This window comes from Amphibalanus amphitrite, unplaced genomic scaffold, assembly GCF_019059575.1.
Source record: "Amphibalanus amphitrite isolate SeventyFive unplaced genomic scaffold, NRLGWU_Aamphi_draft 000431F_arrow, whole genome shotgun sequence".
NCBI lineage: Eukaryota > Metazoa > Arthropoda > Thecostraca > Balanomorpha > Balanidae > Amphibalanus > Amphibalanus amphitrite.
In genome coordinates, this window is record NW_024881925.1 from 508,624 (window position 1) to 527,888 (window position 19,265).

The 19,265-nt window shown below is 49.1% G+C and overlaps 2 protein-coding genes across 5 annotated transcripts in view; one reads left to right on the top strand and one right to left on the bottom strand.

The window, feature by feature from the left end:
* Positions 1 to 3,649, bottom strand: part of LOC122391316 (collagen alpha-2(I) chain-like) — a 58,070-nt gene extending 54,421 nt beyond the window's left edge. For all 4 annotated transcript variants that reach the window (XM_043385113.1, XM_043385111.1, XM_043385112.1 and 1 more), the window contains exons 1-4: positions 3,451 to 3,649; positions 2,546 to 2,736; positions 1,757 to 1,963; positions 831 to 946 (exon numbers count right to left, since the gene is read on the bottom strand). In XM_043385113.1, coding sequence (XP_043241048.1) covers positions 831 to 946; positions 1,757 to 1,823 — 183 coding nt within the window. In that variant the 5' untranslated portion in view covers positions 1,824 to 1,963; positions 2,546 to 2,736; positions 3,451 to 3,649. The remainder of the gene's footprint in view (positions 1 to 830; positions 947 to 1,756; positions 1,964 to 2,545; positions 2,737 to 3,450) is intronic.
* A 478-nt stretch (positions 3,650 to 4,127) lies between these two features.
* Positions 4,128 to 18,722, top strand: LOC122391317 (histone-lysine N-methyltransferase PRDM9-like). Its single transcript, XM_043385115.1, has 11 exons — positions 4,128 to 4,490; positions 12,961 to 13,193; positions 13,468 to 13,631; positions 13,908 to 13,984; positions 14,207 to 14,293; positions 14,457 to 14,533; positions 14,867 to 14,960; positions 16,227 to 16,333; positions 16,724 to 16,866; positions 17,238 to 17,374; positions 17,682 to 18,722. Exons 1-11 carry the CDS (start codon positions 4,358 to 4,360, stop codon positions 18,377 to 18,379), a joined length of 1,950 nt encoding a protein of 649 aa, XP_043241050.1. The 5' UTR covers positions 4,128 to 4,357; the 3' UTR covers positions 18,380 to 18,722.
* Positions 18,723 to 19,265: the final 543 nt, after the last annotated feature.

Below are 19,265 nucleotides of genomic sequence, written 5' to 3' on the forward strand. Positions count from 1 at the left end.
TTTTTGAACACGGCACGAGAATTGCTAGCTGAATTACTGAGAAAACTGATTGGCGCACATTGATTTCACAGACGATCAACCTGATCAAAATTAGTTATACCTGGCTCACATTTCCCAGGCTCGTAGCTCGTATTTGGCCTTATTTATGACCCCACAGGGATATAACACTTGTCAGGAACTATTACTGAACTAATTAAGAAATCGCACGGCGTATAACATAACGATCCATCATCGGTGTTCAAACCATATTTTGAATATATCATTTAGATCTTCCATACAATGCGCGCTGACCAGTTTTCTCAGTAATTCAGCTAGCAATTCTCGTATGTATGTATGTATGTATGTATGTATTTACCGAATAAGGTCGCTCCACTGGTGCAGGGCTATTCTGCGACCTTCGTCATATACAATGCAATATGGGCACACAATGAACACTTCATAAAAGACACCTAATAAGACCGATCAATACAGTGGACCTAATATGACACAAAATACACGACCGTAATTCGTGCTGTGTTCAAAAATATGTTTACAGTGAGGGTCAAACTTAGAAGAAAAAAAAAACGAACCATAATAAAACGAAAATATTGATAGGAATCCTACAAACATATGGAATGCGAAAAGATTTATTTCCGTTTTCCAACATAAAAAGTCCCGAACACGAACATATTTAACGCAACTCAGGAGTTGAAAGTCAGCATTCGATATGAATGACAGCATTTAACAACGCTGATTCTTTAAACTTGAATAAAAACTGTCGCAATACGAAAAAATCGTACAACACAACATCCTGTGGTTAGAATCGAACACACTCACTCGCAGTAACTCACCTCATCGTCGCTGCCGCGCTCCGAGCCCAGCGTCACTGCCCGAGTCATCGGGTCGACCAGCACCTCCATTCCGGGGAAAATGTACCGGGACGGCGGCTGGTGCAGATAGGCGCCCTCTGTTGAAGAGAAAAGGCGTCCTCATTGTCAATTACACAATGAGCCAAAGGCTATTACTTCCTTATTTTTTAATCATAATGGGGCTCCACACAATTTTCAAACAAACCCTCAATATCATTCAAAATAAAAGGCGTCCATCAGGAAAACACGTAGCGAGGAAATCACGTACCACCATGTTACACGCCCATACACATACAAATTAAAAGATGTTGATAGTGGGAGCCAATAACACCTGCACTCAATGTGGTGAATTTATTTCTGACGGGACGCCCCAAGAGCACGGGGGAGCGAGCCGTTAATCAAAGCCATCCACACGCCCGTGCCTCGACCGCCGACCGCTGACCCCGCCCCGGGCCACGCGGCAGGGGCGGTGCCAGGCACGCCCCACCGGGAGGCGCCATGGGCGGCGCCAGGCACCCGACTACGGGCAGTTGAAGACGCCAGTAACAGCCATTAATCTGATAAATAACTCTCGCAAATCACACGTAAATTAAAACGGTTCACTCGAAACACAAACACCAGTAGCATTACGAACGAAAGCTATCAAATATCCACATTGCTGGGAATTCAAACCGTCTAAAGTCTCTCGATTTCAATCGCGATGGTAAAATCTTAGCACAGCGACACAGAACAAAACTACTCAAATCCAGGACCATGGTGTGGTATTTCAGTTGATTGCAAATAGACTGCTTTTTCTACCAACACTAACAAGCCGGCCACCTATCAATATAGACCGGTGGCGAGCTACGCCCTAATCCAAAATCACTCTTAAAAATTCCGCTCCTCTCGAGATTCGAACCCGCACTCACCGGGTAGTCTGGCAGCGACGCTCTCCTTCAGTTTCCTCTCACAGCAGTGCCGGAGGGCGTCTGTCATTCCCGTTGGTCGGGTCGGCCGGCGGTGAGGACGGCGCAGATGGCGCGGGGCGAGAGGGTAGTTGAGTGAGCTCCTTCAGAGGCGGAGAGAAGGACCCTCCTCCGTCACCGGTAAGGAGCCCGGAGCATTAGCCGCCGAGCCTGAGAGGGAAGGGGAATGAGCGTCAGTGTTTTTACGGCTATAGGTACTACTTAATTATCATTATGGATTAGCACTGAGCTGCAGGTGCAAGACCACTACCTGCAAGAACATAGGCAGCCACCCAGAGAAGCATGAAATGACCCTTATTGGCTTGCAGACCCCGCCACTCTCGGCCCGCCTGCCCGCCCAAGGAAGGAACGTTCTGCTCTTGTTCTACTAAACAAGCGTAATATTTGTTATTTTGACGTCCCGAATCGCTATTTAAGTTATTCAGGATGCCTATGAAGAAAATGCATTCCTCTGCTAGATTTAAAGCATGTCTTTTACTCTTTAAAGCAAAACTACAATTGCATTTGTTTGTTTGCTGGGGGTTAGGGGCGCAACAACTGCAAGGTAAACTACAATTACACTTCAAAGTTCAAAGCCTTTTAGGTATTTTGTCAGTATTATAACTAAATGCCACTGCTATCATATTCGACTGACAATAATCATTACATTCAAAGTTTTTAAGTCAATTGTCAGTGTCATCAGCCCCATATGACTCTCCAGGACTTTAGTAGGTGCATTGCCCCATCACCCACCTTGAGCAGTTCCCTGAAGTACAGACTGCAGGCAGACAGCATCATCTGTGGGCCCGGACACGCTGTCCCTCACAGCAGAGCATGACATCCAGCAGCTCCCTTCCACAGCAGAGCTGGTCAAACACAAACGTGACGCTGCCCTGGAACCAGTCCCATTTGAGGCAGAACTTCTTAGAGTCCATCCTGGACAGCTGTGGAGCAGGGGCAAGGCAGCAATTGGTTAATTCATGAGAGGTGATTTGTTCTGTTCTGGTTTGTTCAGTTTGGTTGTGATTTGGTTCCTTCTGTGATCCTGGTATCCACTCTCAACCAATTCAAGACCAGACTGGACAATTACTGAAACCGAATCAGATACTCTATCCTAATTCCTAGATTAGCTCCCACCAGAGTCCTCAGTTCAGGAGCTCGATGCCATAGGGACCCTACAGGCCTGAGGCCAATGGCCATGGTGGCCATCAAAATTCCTGTACTGGTAAGGTACTTAAAGTAAGAAGTAAAGCAAAAAAAAACGTTTTTATATACTAATACGGTAATACCGTGCTCTGGGTGTGCTTATATTTTTATGTAAAAACTAAGAAGCAAAACAACTGAGCTAGCATAGGGGGTGTTCACGGGCACCGCAAACTGCTGAGTGCGGTGTGTGCGTTGTGTTCGGCAGGCGTGGGGCCGGGGGTAGGGGATGGGTAGGCGGTTCTGACGTCACGGCTGCGTGCGGTGGACAGTCCGCTGTGGCCGGTCCCGACCGGCCATGAGCGGTGACGGAAGGCTGACATAGGGACACAGTGGGTGGAGCTTGGAGGCTGTGTACGGTCCGACCGCACACAGGAGCCCGTGAACAGCCCTCAGATATATATGACGCAACCGCGACATTTGCAGCGCAATTTGACGGATGCTCCATGGGTTACCTTTGAATTTTAGCTGGTAAAAATTAACATACGGCTCGGAAATACGAACTGAGAAATAAAAAGACTCTTGCCATTCACAACAATCATCGAGAAACACCCACTACACCCACATACAACAATAACCACCAACACGCGCGCCCAAAACACCACTCAAAACGCGTTGTTATCATCAACTTGACTTGGCATCAACTTGGCATCAAACCCATCAAACCGTTGTTCATACCCTGATCAAACCTGGCGTGAAATTTGCGTGAAATGCACATTGAATTTGTCAAACATAAATGACGTCATTAAAGACTATGCGAGGTTTTTTATGATTTGATGCCATTTGATGCATACTTCAAGTCAAAAAGCAGCCAGGTAATATAGGAAAAACTAGTTTAAAGTACATATGCTCTTTTAAAAATTGCAAAAGTTGTAATAGCATGTGCAATTTTGTCGTAAAACTTTTTGATAACTTTATTCATGACAAATTTACAATCTTTCTTGTGATATTCCTTGTGAATTTTTCATCCTTATTTTAAATTTTACTACATCATCTTGACAAAATTACAGGATAATAAATTAAATATTTACTTAATGGAGTAGAAAAGGAATCTTGCCTCAATAAATATTTGATTTATTTCTATGAAACCTTGAATGTATCTTCCGGTCCCAAGCAGAAGATGAATGTAAACACTAAACAGCAACAAACAAGAAGCAGGAAGTGGCAGGAAATATATGGCTTTGGCCGCTTTGGGCAGGAAGCCAAGGGCCAAGAAGAGGGTTTTGAAACAAAGGATATAATTAAATTAGATCGCTTGGATATATATTGGAAAGCAACATATTGATATTTAAGCTCCTATAATATCGCGATTGTGTTGTTTTCGCCCTTGCTGGCTGCTGCGACCGTTGATTATATCGTAAGATGGAAGTCGAAGATGGGAAGTTTAGACACATACGACAGTTTTTTGCCGAGGACGCCTGGGAAGCCCTAAGTGATCTCGAGAAGCAAGTTTATTGTAACATGAAGTCCAACTATGACAAGTTATCTGAACTCGGTGAGTCAGAGCTACCCATTTTTTACGTTTTTATATGTTTAATGAAGGCTCCGTATTGCTGTATACGCGCAGTATACGTATGCTGAATGTCTCGTCGAACCGAAAGATTTAACCCTACAAAACAAAACCAATGGCAAACACCCCGTCAGTTTCTGGCCGGGTAATGTGTGCTGTGTAGCTCCATCCAGGGTATATAGAACAACGGGTACACCAACGACGCGGAAAGCGCCCATTTTACCTGGATGAGTTACATGGTAGGTGATATATTTTTTGAATATGGAAAAAATAAAGTATTCTATTCTGACGAGTAAAGCCAAATTCATAAAGCAGTTATTTTTAAATTATATGTACCAGAAATAGCATACTGACCATAGTTTAAAACTTAGTCTAAAGTTAGTTGAAAAGCGTATAGTTGATACTAAGATGGAAGGAATCAACGGAAGGCGGAAATGGCGCAGCTGTTTCATTCTTTAAATGTGTTCGCAAGCAGGATTTGCGTGATGCTAGCGACATCTATTAATGTGATCGGCGACGCTGATTGGCTGACGAAGTCCGTGAGCAGTATCACTAATGTACGCCAGTACAGGGTTGAGGCAATGTGCGCATGCGCAGGAAATTGTGCTTTCATGGAGAGGCTTTTGGTACCTCGGGCAGCGCCCAATGCTTTTTGGACCTGTTATGGCCTCTGCATCAAAAAACGCTAGATAAAAAGGTTGTAGAGGAAGCTTGAGGCTACCTTTCCCCACAATAATATTGGCACTTTATCTTTCAGCTTACGTGTGAGGCTCGCTTGTAAAAGGTCGATTTAACATGGAAACCCTATGGGGTAGTAGTTTTTGAGCGCCCATTTGGCCTAATGCTACCAACTGTTACTGGCTACCCCTGGCTCCATCAACGAGGAATCTTGAAAGGTATCAGTATAGAGGTGTCGTTAACCCTCGCCCGTATCAGTATAATAGGGAGGGGTTCGAACGGACCCCCCTCTCGGTTTTTCGCAAATAACTCGCGTAAAAAGCGGCTGACCGTGACGAAACATTCAGTACCCTGGCGTTAATCAATTTTACACCTACCCTAAAATTTCATGACCCTGACCCAAATGACACTTGACCTGTGACTACCCGGCAGGACCCCTACTGGCTGACCTTACCTGACCTGACCCGACCTGGCCTAAATGCATGTGATCAAAACTAACATGATATTCGTGATCAGCGCCCCGAAAAACCCCATAGCAGCCACACTACGGCGTTCTAACAGGTCCCGATTTTCCCGACTTTTGGGTCATTGACCTGACCTGGAAGGTCAAACAATGACCTAGGACCTTAAAATTGGGTATCATCGGCTTCTCGTCATGGGCAACACGCTCGTTTTTACCGCGAAGCTCTAGCTCGATCAGGGGCGAAACGGCAAGGAGGGTCCAACGCCCCCCCCCCTTATACGTTCACGGCTGGAAAAACACCAACACGGGCGAGGGTTAATCCACGGAAAAGGTGTGCTAGGATTACGGATTAAGCAAGCTGTTTACATGTTACCGGTATTCAGCATGAATTAAATTATGGTATGAATTAAACGTGCATTATTCGGTAGTTTGTATCTCTAGCGGGAGGATGGAGCTGCTTTAAAGTGTAATCCATCCATACGGAACGGCTATTTGGAGAACCCAAGTTTATCCTCGCCCGTATATAGGGGGGGAGGTCGAACGTACTCTCCCCCCCCCCCCTCTGGTTTGCGCGGATAACTCATGTAAAAAGCGGCCGATCGCGATGAAACTTTCAATACCCTCGCGTCAATCAATTTTGCACTTACTCTGTAAATGTCATGACCCGGCTGACCACCCCAATGACCTTTGACCTATGACCTATTTTTCGAGACCGTGTTTGGCCGAAATCGCGATTCGGTGGATGTCGGTTCGCATTAGCCGCGCGTTTGCAGTCTTTTCGTAGTTTCAAGCGTTCAGACATGTGATATGATGCTGTGACATGCATTAGGGTGGGTGTCAAGGTCGCCTGAAGGTCAGGTCAGGTCACTGGTCTTTGATTACCTCGGTTCTTTTTTCCAGTTTGACATGTTTCTAAGCTAGTTTTAGAAGCTGAATTTGAATTTAGCAACCATTTGAATTGAACATTAACTAAGTGACCCAACAGCAGGGAAGATCGGGACCTGTTAAAGCGTCGTTAAGTGTGGCTGCTAAGGGTTTTTTTCGGGGTGCTTATCACGAATGTCATGTTTGTTTTGATCACAGATAATGTCTTCATGCATTTAGGCCAGGTCGGGTCAGGTCAGTTCAACTAGGAGGGGTCCTGCCGAGTCTCGTAGTAGGTGTCAACCGCATCTGACAGCTTCGTAACATATTATGAAGACACCAAAGTACTTCATATGGTTCAAATGGTTGAATTCGAATTCAGCTCCCAAACGCAGCCTAAAAACATATAAAACTCGAAAAAGTGGACCTTGGTCATCAAAGGTCAATGACCTGACCTGACCTTCAGGTGACCTTGACAGTTGACACCCACCCTAATGCATGGGAGCAGCATCATATCACATGTTTGAATGCTTGAAACCACGAAAAGACTGCAAACGCGCGGCTAATGCGACGTATGTCGGCCCGACATACGCCGAATCGCGATTCCGGCCAAACATGGTCTCGAAAAGTAGGTCACAGGTCATTTGGGTCTTTTTGTTGTTAATTGAGGCTTAAGGGCGCGCCGACTTCTAATGTCATTTTGCGCCCATAACGTCGTACTAATAAAACAAGTGTGTCAAATGAAAGAACCTTCTAGATACGAACACTAAAAAGTAAAAGACTCGATATAAAACAGCAACGTAAGAAAAAAACAGCGCAAAGGTGTCGTCCAAGACAACTGACTAGATGTAAGGACTATAGAGGACTAGTTGGATTGGGGTCAGGTCGAGTAAATCACATGGACGTTGATCGAATGGATAAAGGAAACAATATTGCCGGATAAAACCCAGTGTGACTCGTCACCCAGTAGGCGGCGGATAGTGGTACATACCCGGAGCGATGCGCCCGATGTAGCGTGTTCGATTCGGTTCAGCGAGAGGACAAGATAAAAGCACGTAAGAGACAGTGAGAGGCACGGTACACCTGCGACAGGTGGGCTGCTCTTCTCCGCGGAGGAGATGACCATGCGTGGCATACGTATGGCCGATGTGCAGCCTACATAAGACGACTTCGTTATGTCTGTTACTTTGCATGCATGACGACCAAGGCTCGAGAGTTGGCTTGATATCTCTCAGCTTACGGCTCGCGCGCGAGTCCCACTCTGCCTGCCACTGCGAGAGTATGGAAGATCGTACGACGGGATAGTAATCCCGGGCAGGCAGAGAAAATCGCCGAGTGTAGGGCGCTGCGGCAGCGCGTCTCGCGGTGGCGTCAGCAAGCTCATTGCCTTGGATTCCAACATGAGTGGGAATCCAGCAAAAACGGATAGTTTTTCCGGACTGCTCCACCGAAGTTACCCGAGTTAAAATGTCCTGAACGATTGGGTCAATAGGATTAAACCACCGTAAAGCCAATAGACTGCTAAATGAGTCTGATAAAATCAAATAGAAAAAAACCGTCGGACACAGGTCATTTGGGTCAGGGTCATGAAATTTTCAGGGTAGGAGTGAAATTGTTTAGCGCGAGGGTACTAGAAGTTGTGTCGCGATCGGCCGTTCTTTACGCGAGTTATTCGCGAAAACCGAGGGAGGGTCCGTTTGACCCCCCCCCCCCCATCCACCCATCGGACAAGGGTCAAATTGCTTTAAGTGAGCTTAGGTGCCGGCGGCCAATCGCCCGCCTATGCGTCAGCGGCTGTGAAAACGTCTAGGCAAGCGAGAGTAAGATTATAATCGTCTATTTTATGCATATCTCAGGCATGAGAGTTTGCTGTTGTGTCGGCCCGGGACTGGCTGTGTAACAGGCAGTGGCGCAGCCAGGGGGGGGTCAGAGGGTCAGCTGACCCCCCCGAAATTTCTGTCAGGGGCCCGCTCGAGAGAGAGAGAGAGAGAGAGAGAGAGAGAGAGAGAGAGAGAGAGAGAGAGAGAGAGAGAGGGGGAGAGAGGTCCTAATCTAATCGGACGAGCCCGCTTCGAGAAATGCCTACTGGGACACCACGGGTGAGGGGTCGGTCTAGGGCCCCAGGTGGACGGGGCCCGGGCCCCGGGTGGATGGGCCCGGGCCTCCCGTGGATGTGTCCGGGCCCCCGGGTGGATAGGGCCCGGGCCCCCGGTGGATGGGGTCCGGGCCCGGGAGAACGGGCCCCGAGCCCCCGGGAGAACAGGCCTGGGCTCCCCCGGGTGGATGGGGCCCGGGGCCCCCGGGAGAACGGGCCCGGGCCCCCTGGGTGGATGGGCCCGAGCCCCCGGGTGGATGGGGCCCGGGCCCCGGGAGAACGGGTCTGGGTCCCCTGGGTGGATGGGGCCCGGCCCTGCGGGTGGATGAGGCCCGGGCCCCGGGAGAACGGGTCTGGGCCCCCTGGGTGGATGGGGCCCCCGGGAGAACGGGTCCGGGCCCCCGGGTGGATGGGGCCCGGGAGAACGGGCCCGGGCCCCCGCCAGATGGGTCCGGGGCTCCGGGTCCCCGGGAGAACGGGCCCCGAGCCCCCGAGAGAACGGGTCCGGGCCCCCCGGGTGGATGGGGCCCGGGCCCCCGGGAGAATGGGCCCGAGCCCCCTGGGAGGATGGGGCCCGGCCCTCGGGAGAACGGGCCCGGGCCCTTGGGAGAACAGGCCCGGGCCCCCTGGGTGGATGGGACTCGGGGCCCCGGGTGGACGGGGCCCGGGCCCCCGGTGGATGGGTCCGGCCCCGGAGCACCGGGTGGACGGGGCCCGGAGCCCAGGTGGACGTGACCCGGGCCCCCGTGTGGATAGGGCACGGGCCCCCGTGTGGATAGGGCTCGGGGCCCCGTGTGGATAGGGCCCGGGCCCCCGGGTGAATGGGGCCCGCATAGGGTGACCCGCTTGCTCTGCAACGCGAATAAGGGGTATTTTTTATGGTGGGCGTTTGGTTGGTCGTGTCCGTGGGTTATGTATCCATTTCGGTCGATTGCTTTTTGACAGCTAAGCATTTTGGTTTGGGAAAAAATATCCATCGCATCGAGGTGCTCGTATCTGATAACCATGCGTTCTACTACATAGAACATGCCAAGTGTATTATAACATAGGTTGACGTAGGTTATTCAAAAATGAAAGCCATTGATGAATTACTATGTAGAGGTTTGAAACATTTATACCTATTTGTAAGAATATTGTTGCTACTTGCTCGTCATGCAAAAGCGATGATTGGATATTGGACAAAGTTGAATGTTATTTCCAACTATGCGATTTTCAATTGTCAAACGTACCAGGTTGTGCAGCAATACCCGTGTAATTAAGTAAGTCATGAACAAATACCATTTTCTCCAGCGATTTGTTCCACCTTGTTTTTGATCAATTAGCTTTTCGCAATATCCATGAGAGGCGGTACATTTCTCTTGCCAACAGGTGGTGTTTGAACCCGGCACCCGCTCCGTCTGACAGTCACCCGAAAATAGCATTAAGTCCAAAATACGTCCGAAACGTCAATTTTTCAAGCATAAGTGCCCTCATGGGTGCACGTGGCGCGTGCCATCCCTGCACCGCTCACCATTCGATAGCCCGTTCGATTCTCATACACGATACTGTGTTTCCCATGCCGATCGGACCCACGGTTACCGAGATACTGCACGGAGACCGGACTCGTGTCGGGCAAATTTAGCCATTTTCGCTCAATTTTGCAAGCCGATTTATACATGTAAAGTCTATGACGCGAATTCGCACTTTTTGAGCACGCGCCATGTGCTCACCACCAGCAGCCCGATCGAACTGAGACCCCTCACAGGCACGTTGCCCATCCTTGTTCTATAAGTTGCGCAAATTTCAGCGGACTAGGTGCAACGGTCTGGCCCAGGGCTACGGAGTCGATGGATTTTAGGGTGACTCCGACTCCGACTCCAACTCCGGCTTCAAAAATCGTCTCCGACTCCGACTCCAACTCCAACTCCGTGACTCCGGATGGTTATAATAAAATCCATATCCTGATATTGAAGTTCATTCAGGTCGGGTCAGGTCAACCAGTAGGGGTCCTGCCGGGTATTCGTAGTACCATGTTACGAAGTCACCAAAACCACTTCTTAAATGTTCAAATGGTTGCTAAAATCGAACTCAGCTCCAAAAAACTAGCTTAGAAACATGCATAACTTGAAAAAGTGTAGCGAGGTCATCAGATGTCAATGACCTGACCTGACCTTCAGGTGACATTGACATCACCCTTATGCATGGGAGCAACATCAAAGCACATGTTTGAACGCTTGAAACCACGAAAGGACTGCAAACGTGCGGCTAATGCGAGCCGGCATACGCCGAACCGCGATTCTGGCCAAACATGGTCTCGGAAAGTAGGTCATAGGTCATTTGGGTCAGAGTCATTAAATTTCCTTGGTAGGTGTAAAATTGATCAACGCGAGGGTACTGAAAGTTACGTCGCGATCAGCCGCTTTTTACGCGAGTTATTCGTGAAAAAGCCTTAGGGGTTGCATCAACCCCTCCCCCTCCTCTGTGCCGGCGAGGGTTAAAACTTCTTATATGAGCGAACTCACGTAATGAAGAAGAATAAAGGCACAATCTACTACAGCAGCTAATAGATGATTTAGGACAGGCACATCGGACTACTTAACCCTATTCCTGGCGGGCTCCGCCGGGACAAGAAACTGGCGGGGGGGGGGCCGATTCGGCCCCCCCCTGAGATCTCGAGAACGAAGTAAGATAGCGACAAGCGGTAAACGGCATCGGATACGCACGGCCAAGATCTACAATTTTTACAAAGGTCATTTTCAGGTCAGGTCAAAGATGACGTCACAGGGGTCGAAAAAGTCAAAATGGCGGCACTAGATATGGAGAGAGTTTTTCTCGAATAACTTTCGAATTAGTCAAGATAGGAACAAACTAAGGGCATCATCGTGATCCTCTCGTCAATCCGCATCGAATAATATATATGTTGACCTCGAAAGGTCAAGGTCAAAGGTTGACCTCAGGTCACGTGACCTCGAGGTCATCATGTATATCATTCGATGCGTCTTGACGAGCTGAACACAATGATACCATCCACGCGTCTGTATCTTGTTCCTGTACGGAGTTATTGGCCAAAAACCTTTGGTGACCTTTGATGACGTCACATGACCTCACAGCTGCCCAACAGCAAAACAGACCTCAAGGTAGTGAAGGTTGATCGTATATGAAGTCATGTATGGTATATGGGGCCATTCCGACCCGTTTTAGTGGTAAAAACAGGGAGTTGATTTTTCCCCCATTGACTTATAATGGGGAGGTCGCGAAATTGACCTGACCTTAGGTCACCGATATCAAAATTCCGAGATATACAAATTGCACATACTGGTACCCTAACTAAACCCTGAAGAGAAGAAATTGATCGGTCAAAAACTCTAGCTCTGGCGTGATTGCAAACTTTTCTGAGGTAGCGTCACCAAACCGCCTCTGGTGACCTGACCTGAGGTCAGATCAACTCAAAATTTTCAGACATGTTGCGTAGAAGCCTTTTAGGAAAAGTCAGAAAGTTTGAGCTTCCTAGCTCAACGCGTTTGGGAGATATAACCAAAAAACCTCAGGGGGGGGGGCTCCTGAGGCCCCCCCCCCCCGCCAGGAATAGGGTTAAATCTTGTCCGACAGAAGCAGGCAACAGTTCCGAATTCCGATTGCCTATATGCTATGCATATTGTGGAAGGGGCACATCTCGGCCTCGAAAGATGCGAATTTATACGTCATAGTAGCATATTTCTGTCGTGGTCAATTTGCGCAAAAATGGAACACCGGGTGATTACCAAGCTATGGTTGCATCCAAATTTTCTGATTCAAAGTCGCTCAGGGTTATCGTGCAGTTAAAGGGGCCCGCTCAGCAGAATGCGTATGAAATATGGAGATTCTGAAAAAATGGGTGGGGGGCCCGCACACTAGGGGGCCCGCTTTGAAGGCGATGACCCCCCCGAAACGAAATCCTGGCTGCGCCACTGGTAACAGGATTTGGTTTGATTTCCCGGCTCTATTTAGTATTTGACCACCGTGGTGATCTGATTCGGCGTTTGGCTACGCATAGTTACACCACCAAGATAGGCGTGCCTAGGAGCTGATGCCCATTAAGCCCCGTTTTGTGTACGATTAGCCAAACTGTTCATCGGCGTTGCCACTGGAACGGTGCGGCAGTCGTAGCTATGAGAAAGGAAGGTATGCAGTATGCACTATGTCCGCCACGCCGTAAAGGTGTTACCGCGCCCTGTAATTCCCCCCCCCCCCCCATACCTATACACACGAAGACTGCTGTCATTTGGTTAGAGCACGGCCCCAGCCCTCCATTTATGGCTGACGACTCCGCCAGAAATCCAGGAGAAGCAGTTAAGTGTTCCATTGTCGGCTGAGTGCTTGTGTCGGTCCCCACACAGGCATCGCGGGCCAGCCGCCATCGTTCATGCGCGCACCGCCGCCGCCGCCCCGGCCGGCCCGACCGAAGCGTTCTCGACCAGCGAAGTCAGCCGATGACGGCGACGATGACTGGAGCCCGTCGCGATGCGTCCGGCCGGCCCAGCGGCGGTCGCGTTCCACCGTGCGACGTGGCGCCGCCAAGAGCAGGTTCCAGCCGCCGGCGAAGAGGACGGCGACGGTGACATCGGCTGAGGTTGGTGGGGAACTGTTGGGGTGATGGTGGCTGTCTTCTCTGCAAAACACGGGACATGTAACATTTCTCTCCAGTGAGGTACAGTAGCATTTTACACGCTTGTGATAATTGTGGGACATGGTAGTAATTATTAGGTAGTATTTAATTGTGTAGTAATTTACGCTCCTACTTGCTAGGTATCGAGTCATTTCCCGTTCAATAATATACCCGAGGCTGGAGGGTCATCGCTTGGCTTTCTTGGAGTATCTTATCAGCACCTGTCACTATATTTCAGACGGCGCCCGCTGCTTCCTCGGCCGTGTGCGGTGAGCACGTCCAGTCAGAGGAGCGGCGGCGGGTCACCACAGAGGAGGCAGCAAAGGAGGCGGACCAGTCTCCGCACCGGCCGCCGTCGCCGCCGTACGATTTCATCGGCTTTACGCTCGAGGATCAGTTCAAGTAAGTGACGACAGCGAGTGTTACCTATTGTGAAAATTTCAAGATACCTATCTATATCTAGCGATACCTATAAAACTAGCAATATTTTGCTGTAATTACAAAGACTGGCACTTAAGATTTGCATTTTAGCGTATCGTTTGTGGTCGGATATCTACTGTTTGTTTGGCGGCCGGTTTACTTTCCGCACACCTTCTGCAAGGCAAGATTCAAGAGCCTTTTATCGCCAATAAGTGAACCTCCAATACCACTTTATATATGGTTTGACGCGACTTTCAGGGCCCGGCACGCTGTGGACACGAAAGCTGAACTGCTGTGGAACCACATCATCGCCGAGTTCAAGGACTTGGGAGAAGGTAATGATCGTAATCACCATTGTCACTGGTATGAATAGCATGTCCTAGAAAAGACACCATTTACGGTCACGATCGGTTTTGGCGTTTATCGTGAGACCAAAAGCTTTGTCCTTCACTTTATGCGATAGCAACTGGATGTTATTCCAGCTGGTGCTGTTGTGGCTATGAATGTTACAATATTGAGTGTGCGGGCATGACGTGATGTAATGTCAAATTTCACAGAGCCTCCCGAGCGGGAGGTGTTCAAACGACGCCGGAACACGGTCAACTACCGGGAGGAGGAGGACCTGGACGACGACGACTACATCTGTGAGTAACCAGCTACCGTCTCATAAGCAAACAACACTCAACCTGTCAGTCTCCACATTCTGCTGTGTATTATACGGTCATATCGGCCGCAATACGTGGTCTTGTTTTCCGAGTCTTCAGTCTTTTTACAAGTAGAGATAATCTCTATTTCGTGTTGTTCCAGTCTGTGACGAGTGTGACCGCGAGTGGGAGGGCGACTGTCCTGTCCACGGTCCGCTGGAGGTCGTACCCGACACCAAGGTACGGAACTCGGGAGGGTGCCGCTCTATTGGTCCATTTTTACATGTTATGGCATTTGTCAGCATGTAACCTTGAACTGGTAACCACGTTGATGCCAGATGTGTGTAAGCTATTGTTATTTGTTACAGCTCACGTTACCGTTGCTCGTTATATTCTCGCTTCTCACATTAAACAACTTTTCGATGGGCACTTATTCCCTTTGTCATGTTAGAATACCCGCTTAAACATTTCAGTAGGAAAGTCTTCCGTCATAATTATTTTTGAAACTGTCATTTGAGTAAAAACCAACGTTTAATTGGACGTTATTATGATCATCGCAACACGCGTGCACAGGTCCCGTTCGACACTGGCGATCCTGAGAGAGACATCAAGACCCGTCCCGAGTTCCTGAACCCGGGCCGGTCCAAAATCCCCGGAGCCAACACCGGTAAAATCCTCATTATTTTATTTTATCCGGCCTGCCGATTTAGATCCCCCGAGTTACTGCCTTACGATCCTTGAGGCCGTTTTGATACATATTGCTCTTTTGTAGCGTCAATAAATTGTTGTCGTTCAGTTTCCTCAGCTCTCCCAATTTCTCGGTAACCACATTGACTATCCTCCCTTTCCTGTAACCAGGGTTGGCAAGGGGTGGCAAAAACTGGTTTTTGCCAGTGGTTTTTACCGGTTTAAACCGGCTGGCAGAAACCCTGGTGGCAAAAACTGGCAAAAACTGGCAAAAACTCAGGTAGTCAAGGCTTGCAACTTTTCTGGTAAGCAATTGATTTGAAATGAACAAATGCATTTCGGGATGTTTAAGAGACGCGCTAAGTTTCTGAAGTTTGCCCCATTAGCTACCCGGGCTGCAATGTCTATGCATGTCGGTAGACATCCGTCAGACAGACAATGCATTTCCGAAGAATCTTGGCATTTCCATGCATCACGGTTAGGGTGCTACCTATTGCAGGTGCACACGTGCAGGGGTCGCTTTCGACCAGATCTCGAGAATGGCTCTGCCGATTGCGCTCAAATTTGGAACACCGTTACAGACGGATTAGTATGGGTGTCGCAGATAAGTCAGTCGGGATCAACTTTCTACGAGCGCACGTGTGGGACGACACTTCAAGTTCTCGAGAACGGCTGCGTCGATTGAGCTCAAATTTTGTACTGATACTGTTAGGAACCAGTGAGTATGGGTGCCGTCACGTGCACAAATGAATGGCAGGCACCCCTTCGCACTTCAGCATGTGCAGCAATCACTCTTGCACTGGCTCATTTGTCGCCCCAAAAAGACGTACTGGTTAGGTACTAATGGAAAGCGGGAAGCCCATGGAAATGTTTTAATTGTATGAAACACTGGTCGAATGGTCAATAGGTTACTTCTTTTTGAAAGCATACAACTTTCACTGAATCCCCCTTAGAATGTTTCCAATTCAAATGCATGTCTAGGGAAATCATTGTAATGGTTTTGAGTTTTTGCCAGTTTTTGCCACTTTTTGCCGGTTAAAACCGGTTTAAACCGGCAAATGGCATAAACTAGTTTTTGCCGGCAAAAATGCCAACCCTGCCTGTAACTTATTATACATTATGGCTTTCTGAGATGTATTTCACAATGCGACTGCTCACATTCCGCCCTCACCAGACTGAGCCGCAGCTGTGCTTAGTCTATGACAGTTCACCACCGTTACTCCTGAATTTCCCACGGTCCATACAGGCATTTGGACGGAGAAGGACCTGCCGGCGCGGCTGAGGTTCGGTCCCTACGAGGGTATCGTCACCGCCGACCGACGCCAGGCCACCGACTCGGGCTACAGCTGGGAGGTGAGAGAGTGGCGGGTCTGGGGCGGGTCTGCGTGGGATGTATTTTCGAATCTAAATATCAATCGCGCTTATCGGGAAACAACAAAAACGGAACCAGCCAGGGAAATCAGGGAAATTGAGAGAAAACCATTTTTGAACCATTTCAGATATTTGCATTAGTGTGGTACATGAAGAGAATAAAATGAATCAGTTACCCAAAGTCGTATTACTGGTTTGATGTTAGAAAAGCCGGTGTCTGATTGACATTGCTGTCATGGATGAGAAAGTACAGTCTTCAACATCTCTGTGATGCTGACACCCCCGATAACTAGTGACTCTTAACTTCTTGTGTTGTAATTAAACGCTAAACGGCCATTGAGTATTGACTGATGCACACTATCGGTTTTGCAGATCAAAAAGTGTCGCCGCGTGCACCACTACGTGAACGCCGGCGACTCGAGCTCCAGCAACTGGCTGCGGCTGGTCAACTGTGCCCGCTTCGAGCAGGAGCAGAACCTGATCGCCTTCCAGTACAAGGGCCAGATGTACTACAGGTAACGGTGAACGTGTCTAGCGCAGACCTTGCCCTATAGAAACTTGTTCACTGCTTCTCACGGCTGCCGTCATTCAGCTATACAGTTCGCGGCCTCATATGGTCATGGGGCGCTGGTACTTTGCAGTCAGAAACAACTGTTGAATTATTGGAACATTACTCGGTAATAATAACAGCAGCGGAGCTCTACTACTCTTTCCATTGTGGTCATTCGTGATAAGTCAATTTTTATTGCACTGTGACCCTTTTTGGCAGCAGTGATTGTATTCGGTACGTGTTAATTGTTATCGCGATCAGTGCGCACGAGATTCAAAATTCAGTGCTGACTCGTCGTTTTCTGACTCATAGTTGCACCTTTCGTCATGGCCACAGGACGTACAAGCCGATTGTGAAGGGCTCCGAGCTGCTGGTCTACTATGGAGACGCCTACGCCCGGGAGCTCAACATCAATGTGCAGACGTTCAGGAAGGCTCCGGCCGCCGCCCCGCCGCCAACAGCCTTCGTGTCAGGTGGGCGACCGAATATAGCATCTCCGATAGAATAGATATATTACAAAATGTTCAGTAGTAATTGGCCCATCAGTAAAACACATGAAAAATATCATTTTTTTCCGCGAGGCATGACTCATGGGCGGCTGACTGCCATCCCCAAAGGCAGACTGACTAGAGCGACATCTATATTACTGGCCGCCTCATCTAATAGATAAGTAGACAAGCGCAACTATGAGCTTCAACAAAATGCACATGATGTCACATGTTGATAGCACGCACATACATCCATGTATGCTGGTTTGTGGTAATCAGTATCATTCGCCAGGTGGCTCCACGGTCCGCTGCGTCCACTGCGACTACGCCTGTCTGGGACAGGAGCGGCTGGACAGGCATGTGAAGACATGGCACGGTCACATCGGCAGGAACGGACGGCACAAGTGTGAGCGGTGCGAGTACTCGACGAACGATGTGCATCATTTCAGTAACCATCGCCTCACCCACACGGGAGAGCGGCCACACCGCTGTGACGAGTGCGGCAGGACGTTTATTCAGCTCAGTGATCTGACCCGTCACCGCCGCATACACACCGGCCTGAGACCGTACGTGTGTGACGTCTGTGGGAAGGCGTTTAATTACTCCAATGTCCTAACGACCCACAGACGGATCCACACCGGGGAGAAGGTGCGTCAGTGTGAGCAGTGTGGCGCCGTGTTTAACAGACTGTCTCATTACACCAGACACATGCAGTCACACAACGGAGTGAAGCCGCACCGGTGCCAGGTGTGCTCGGCCCGGTTCGTCACACGACAGCACCTCACCACACACATGCGGACTCACACGAGGGAGCGGCCGTACGGGTGCTCCTTCTGCCCGGCACGGTTCACGCAGCAGTCGCACATGAGGAAACACGTCATCGCCCGGCACACACACGACTACCGACACAGGTGTGAGCGGTGTGGTAAGGGATTTGTGGCGCCCAGTAAACTGAGGAAACACAGCGAGAGGTGCACGGTGACCAGCTGATGTGTGTGCAGCTGTACTGGCGGGGTGGTTGTTACGAGCCTATTGTGATTTTATATTGCATGATATTGCCGGTGGATCAACTTATTGCAACAATGTGACTGTTGGCTGTGATCGTTGATTAGGGGCGTTGGTGCATGCTGCTTGATCAATTTTGGACTTAGTCGCACGCACACGACTCGATGACATTGCGCTACGTTATTAAATAACCTTGTGATTAGTTTTATTCTTTGTGTTACTGGACCCTATCGATAAATGGCTCGCTCATACTGCAATGGTATGCCTCATGGAGCGTTGTGTTGATGTTTTATAGTTTCATCTGTTCAATATATTTGGTGTTTGCCTATCTCGGCTGTTTCAAACATGCCGTTCACATACCATTGGCTGTGGTAAAACAGTCTATCCTATACAGTCTCTATACGGCTAGACAGCCGTGGTGCACAGTGCCGGTGCATTACCGTCCGGCCGTTCATGGTGACCTGTCTCGGTGCACCATGCCGGCGCCACACCGTCCGCGACACTGCAGTATGTGTGTGTGGTCATACCGCCAACACAGACGGGTTATATCACGGGAGACCCGGGGCCTGACGAACGGCAGCTGTGATTTACATTAGGGGGAAATGGAACAGTGCAGTAAGACTCTGTGGTGGTCGTGATTATACCAGAGCTCATAATATTGGAGTGAACAGAAAAAATCAACCATTGACTTCAGGACAATTGTTTCAGCTACATCACCGCAACGTTCTAAAGCCTTCAACGTTCTAAAGATTGATAATCAGTTGATAGAAGTCAACCGGTTGAACTTGGTTAGTCATAGGTAGTGGTCAGGTCTGGTTAGGGATGATTAGCTTTATCACCAAAATACTGCGTGGATGGGGCTGGAGGTATG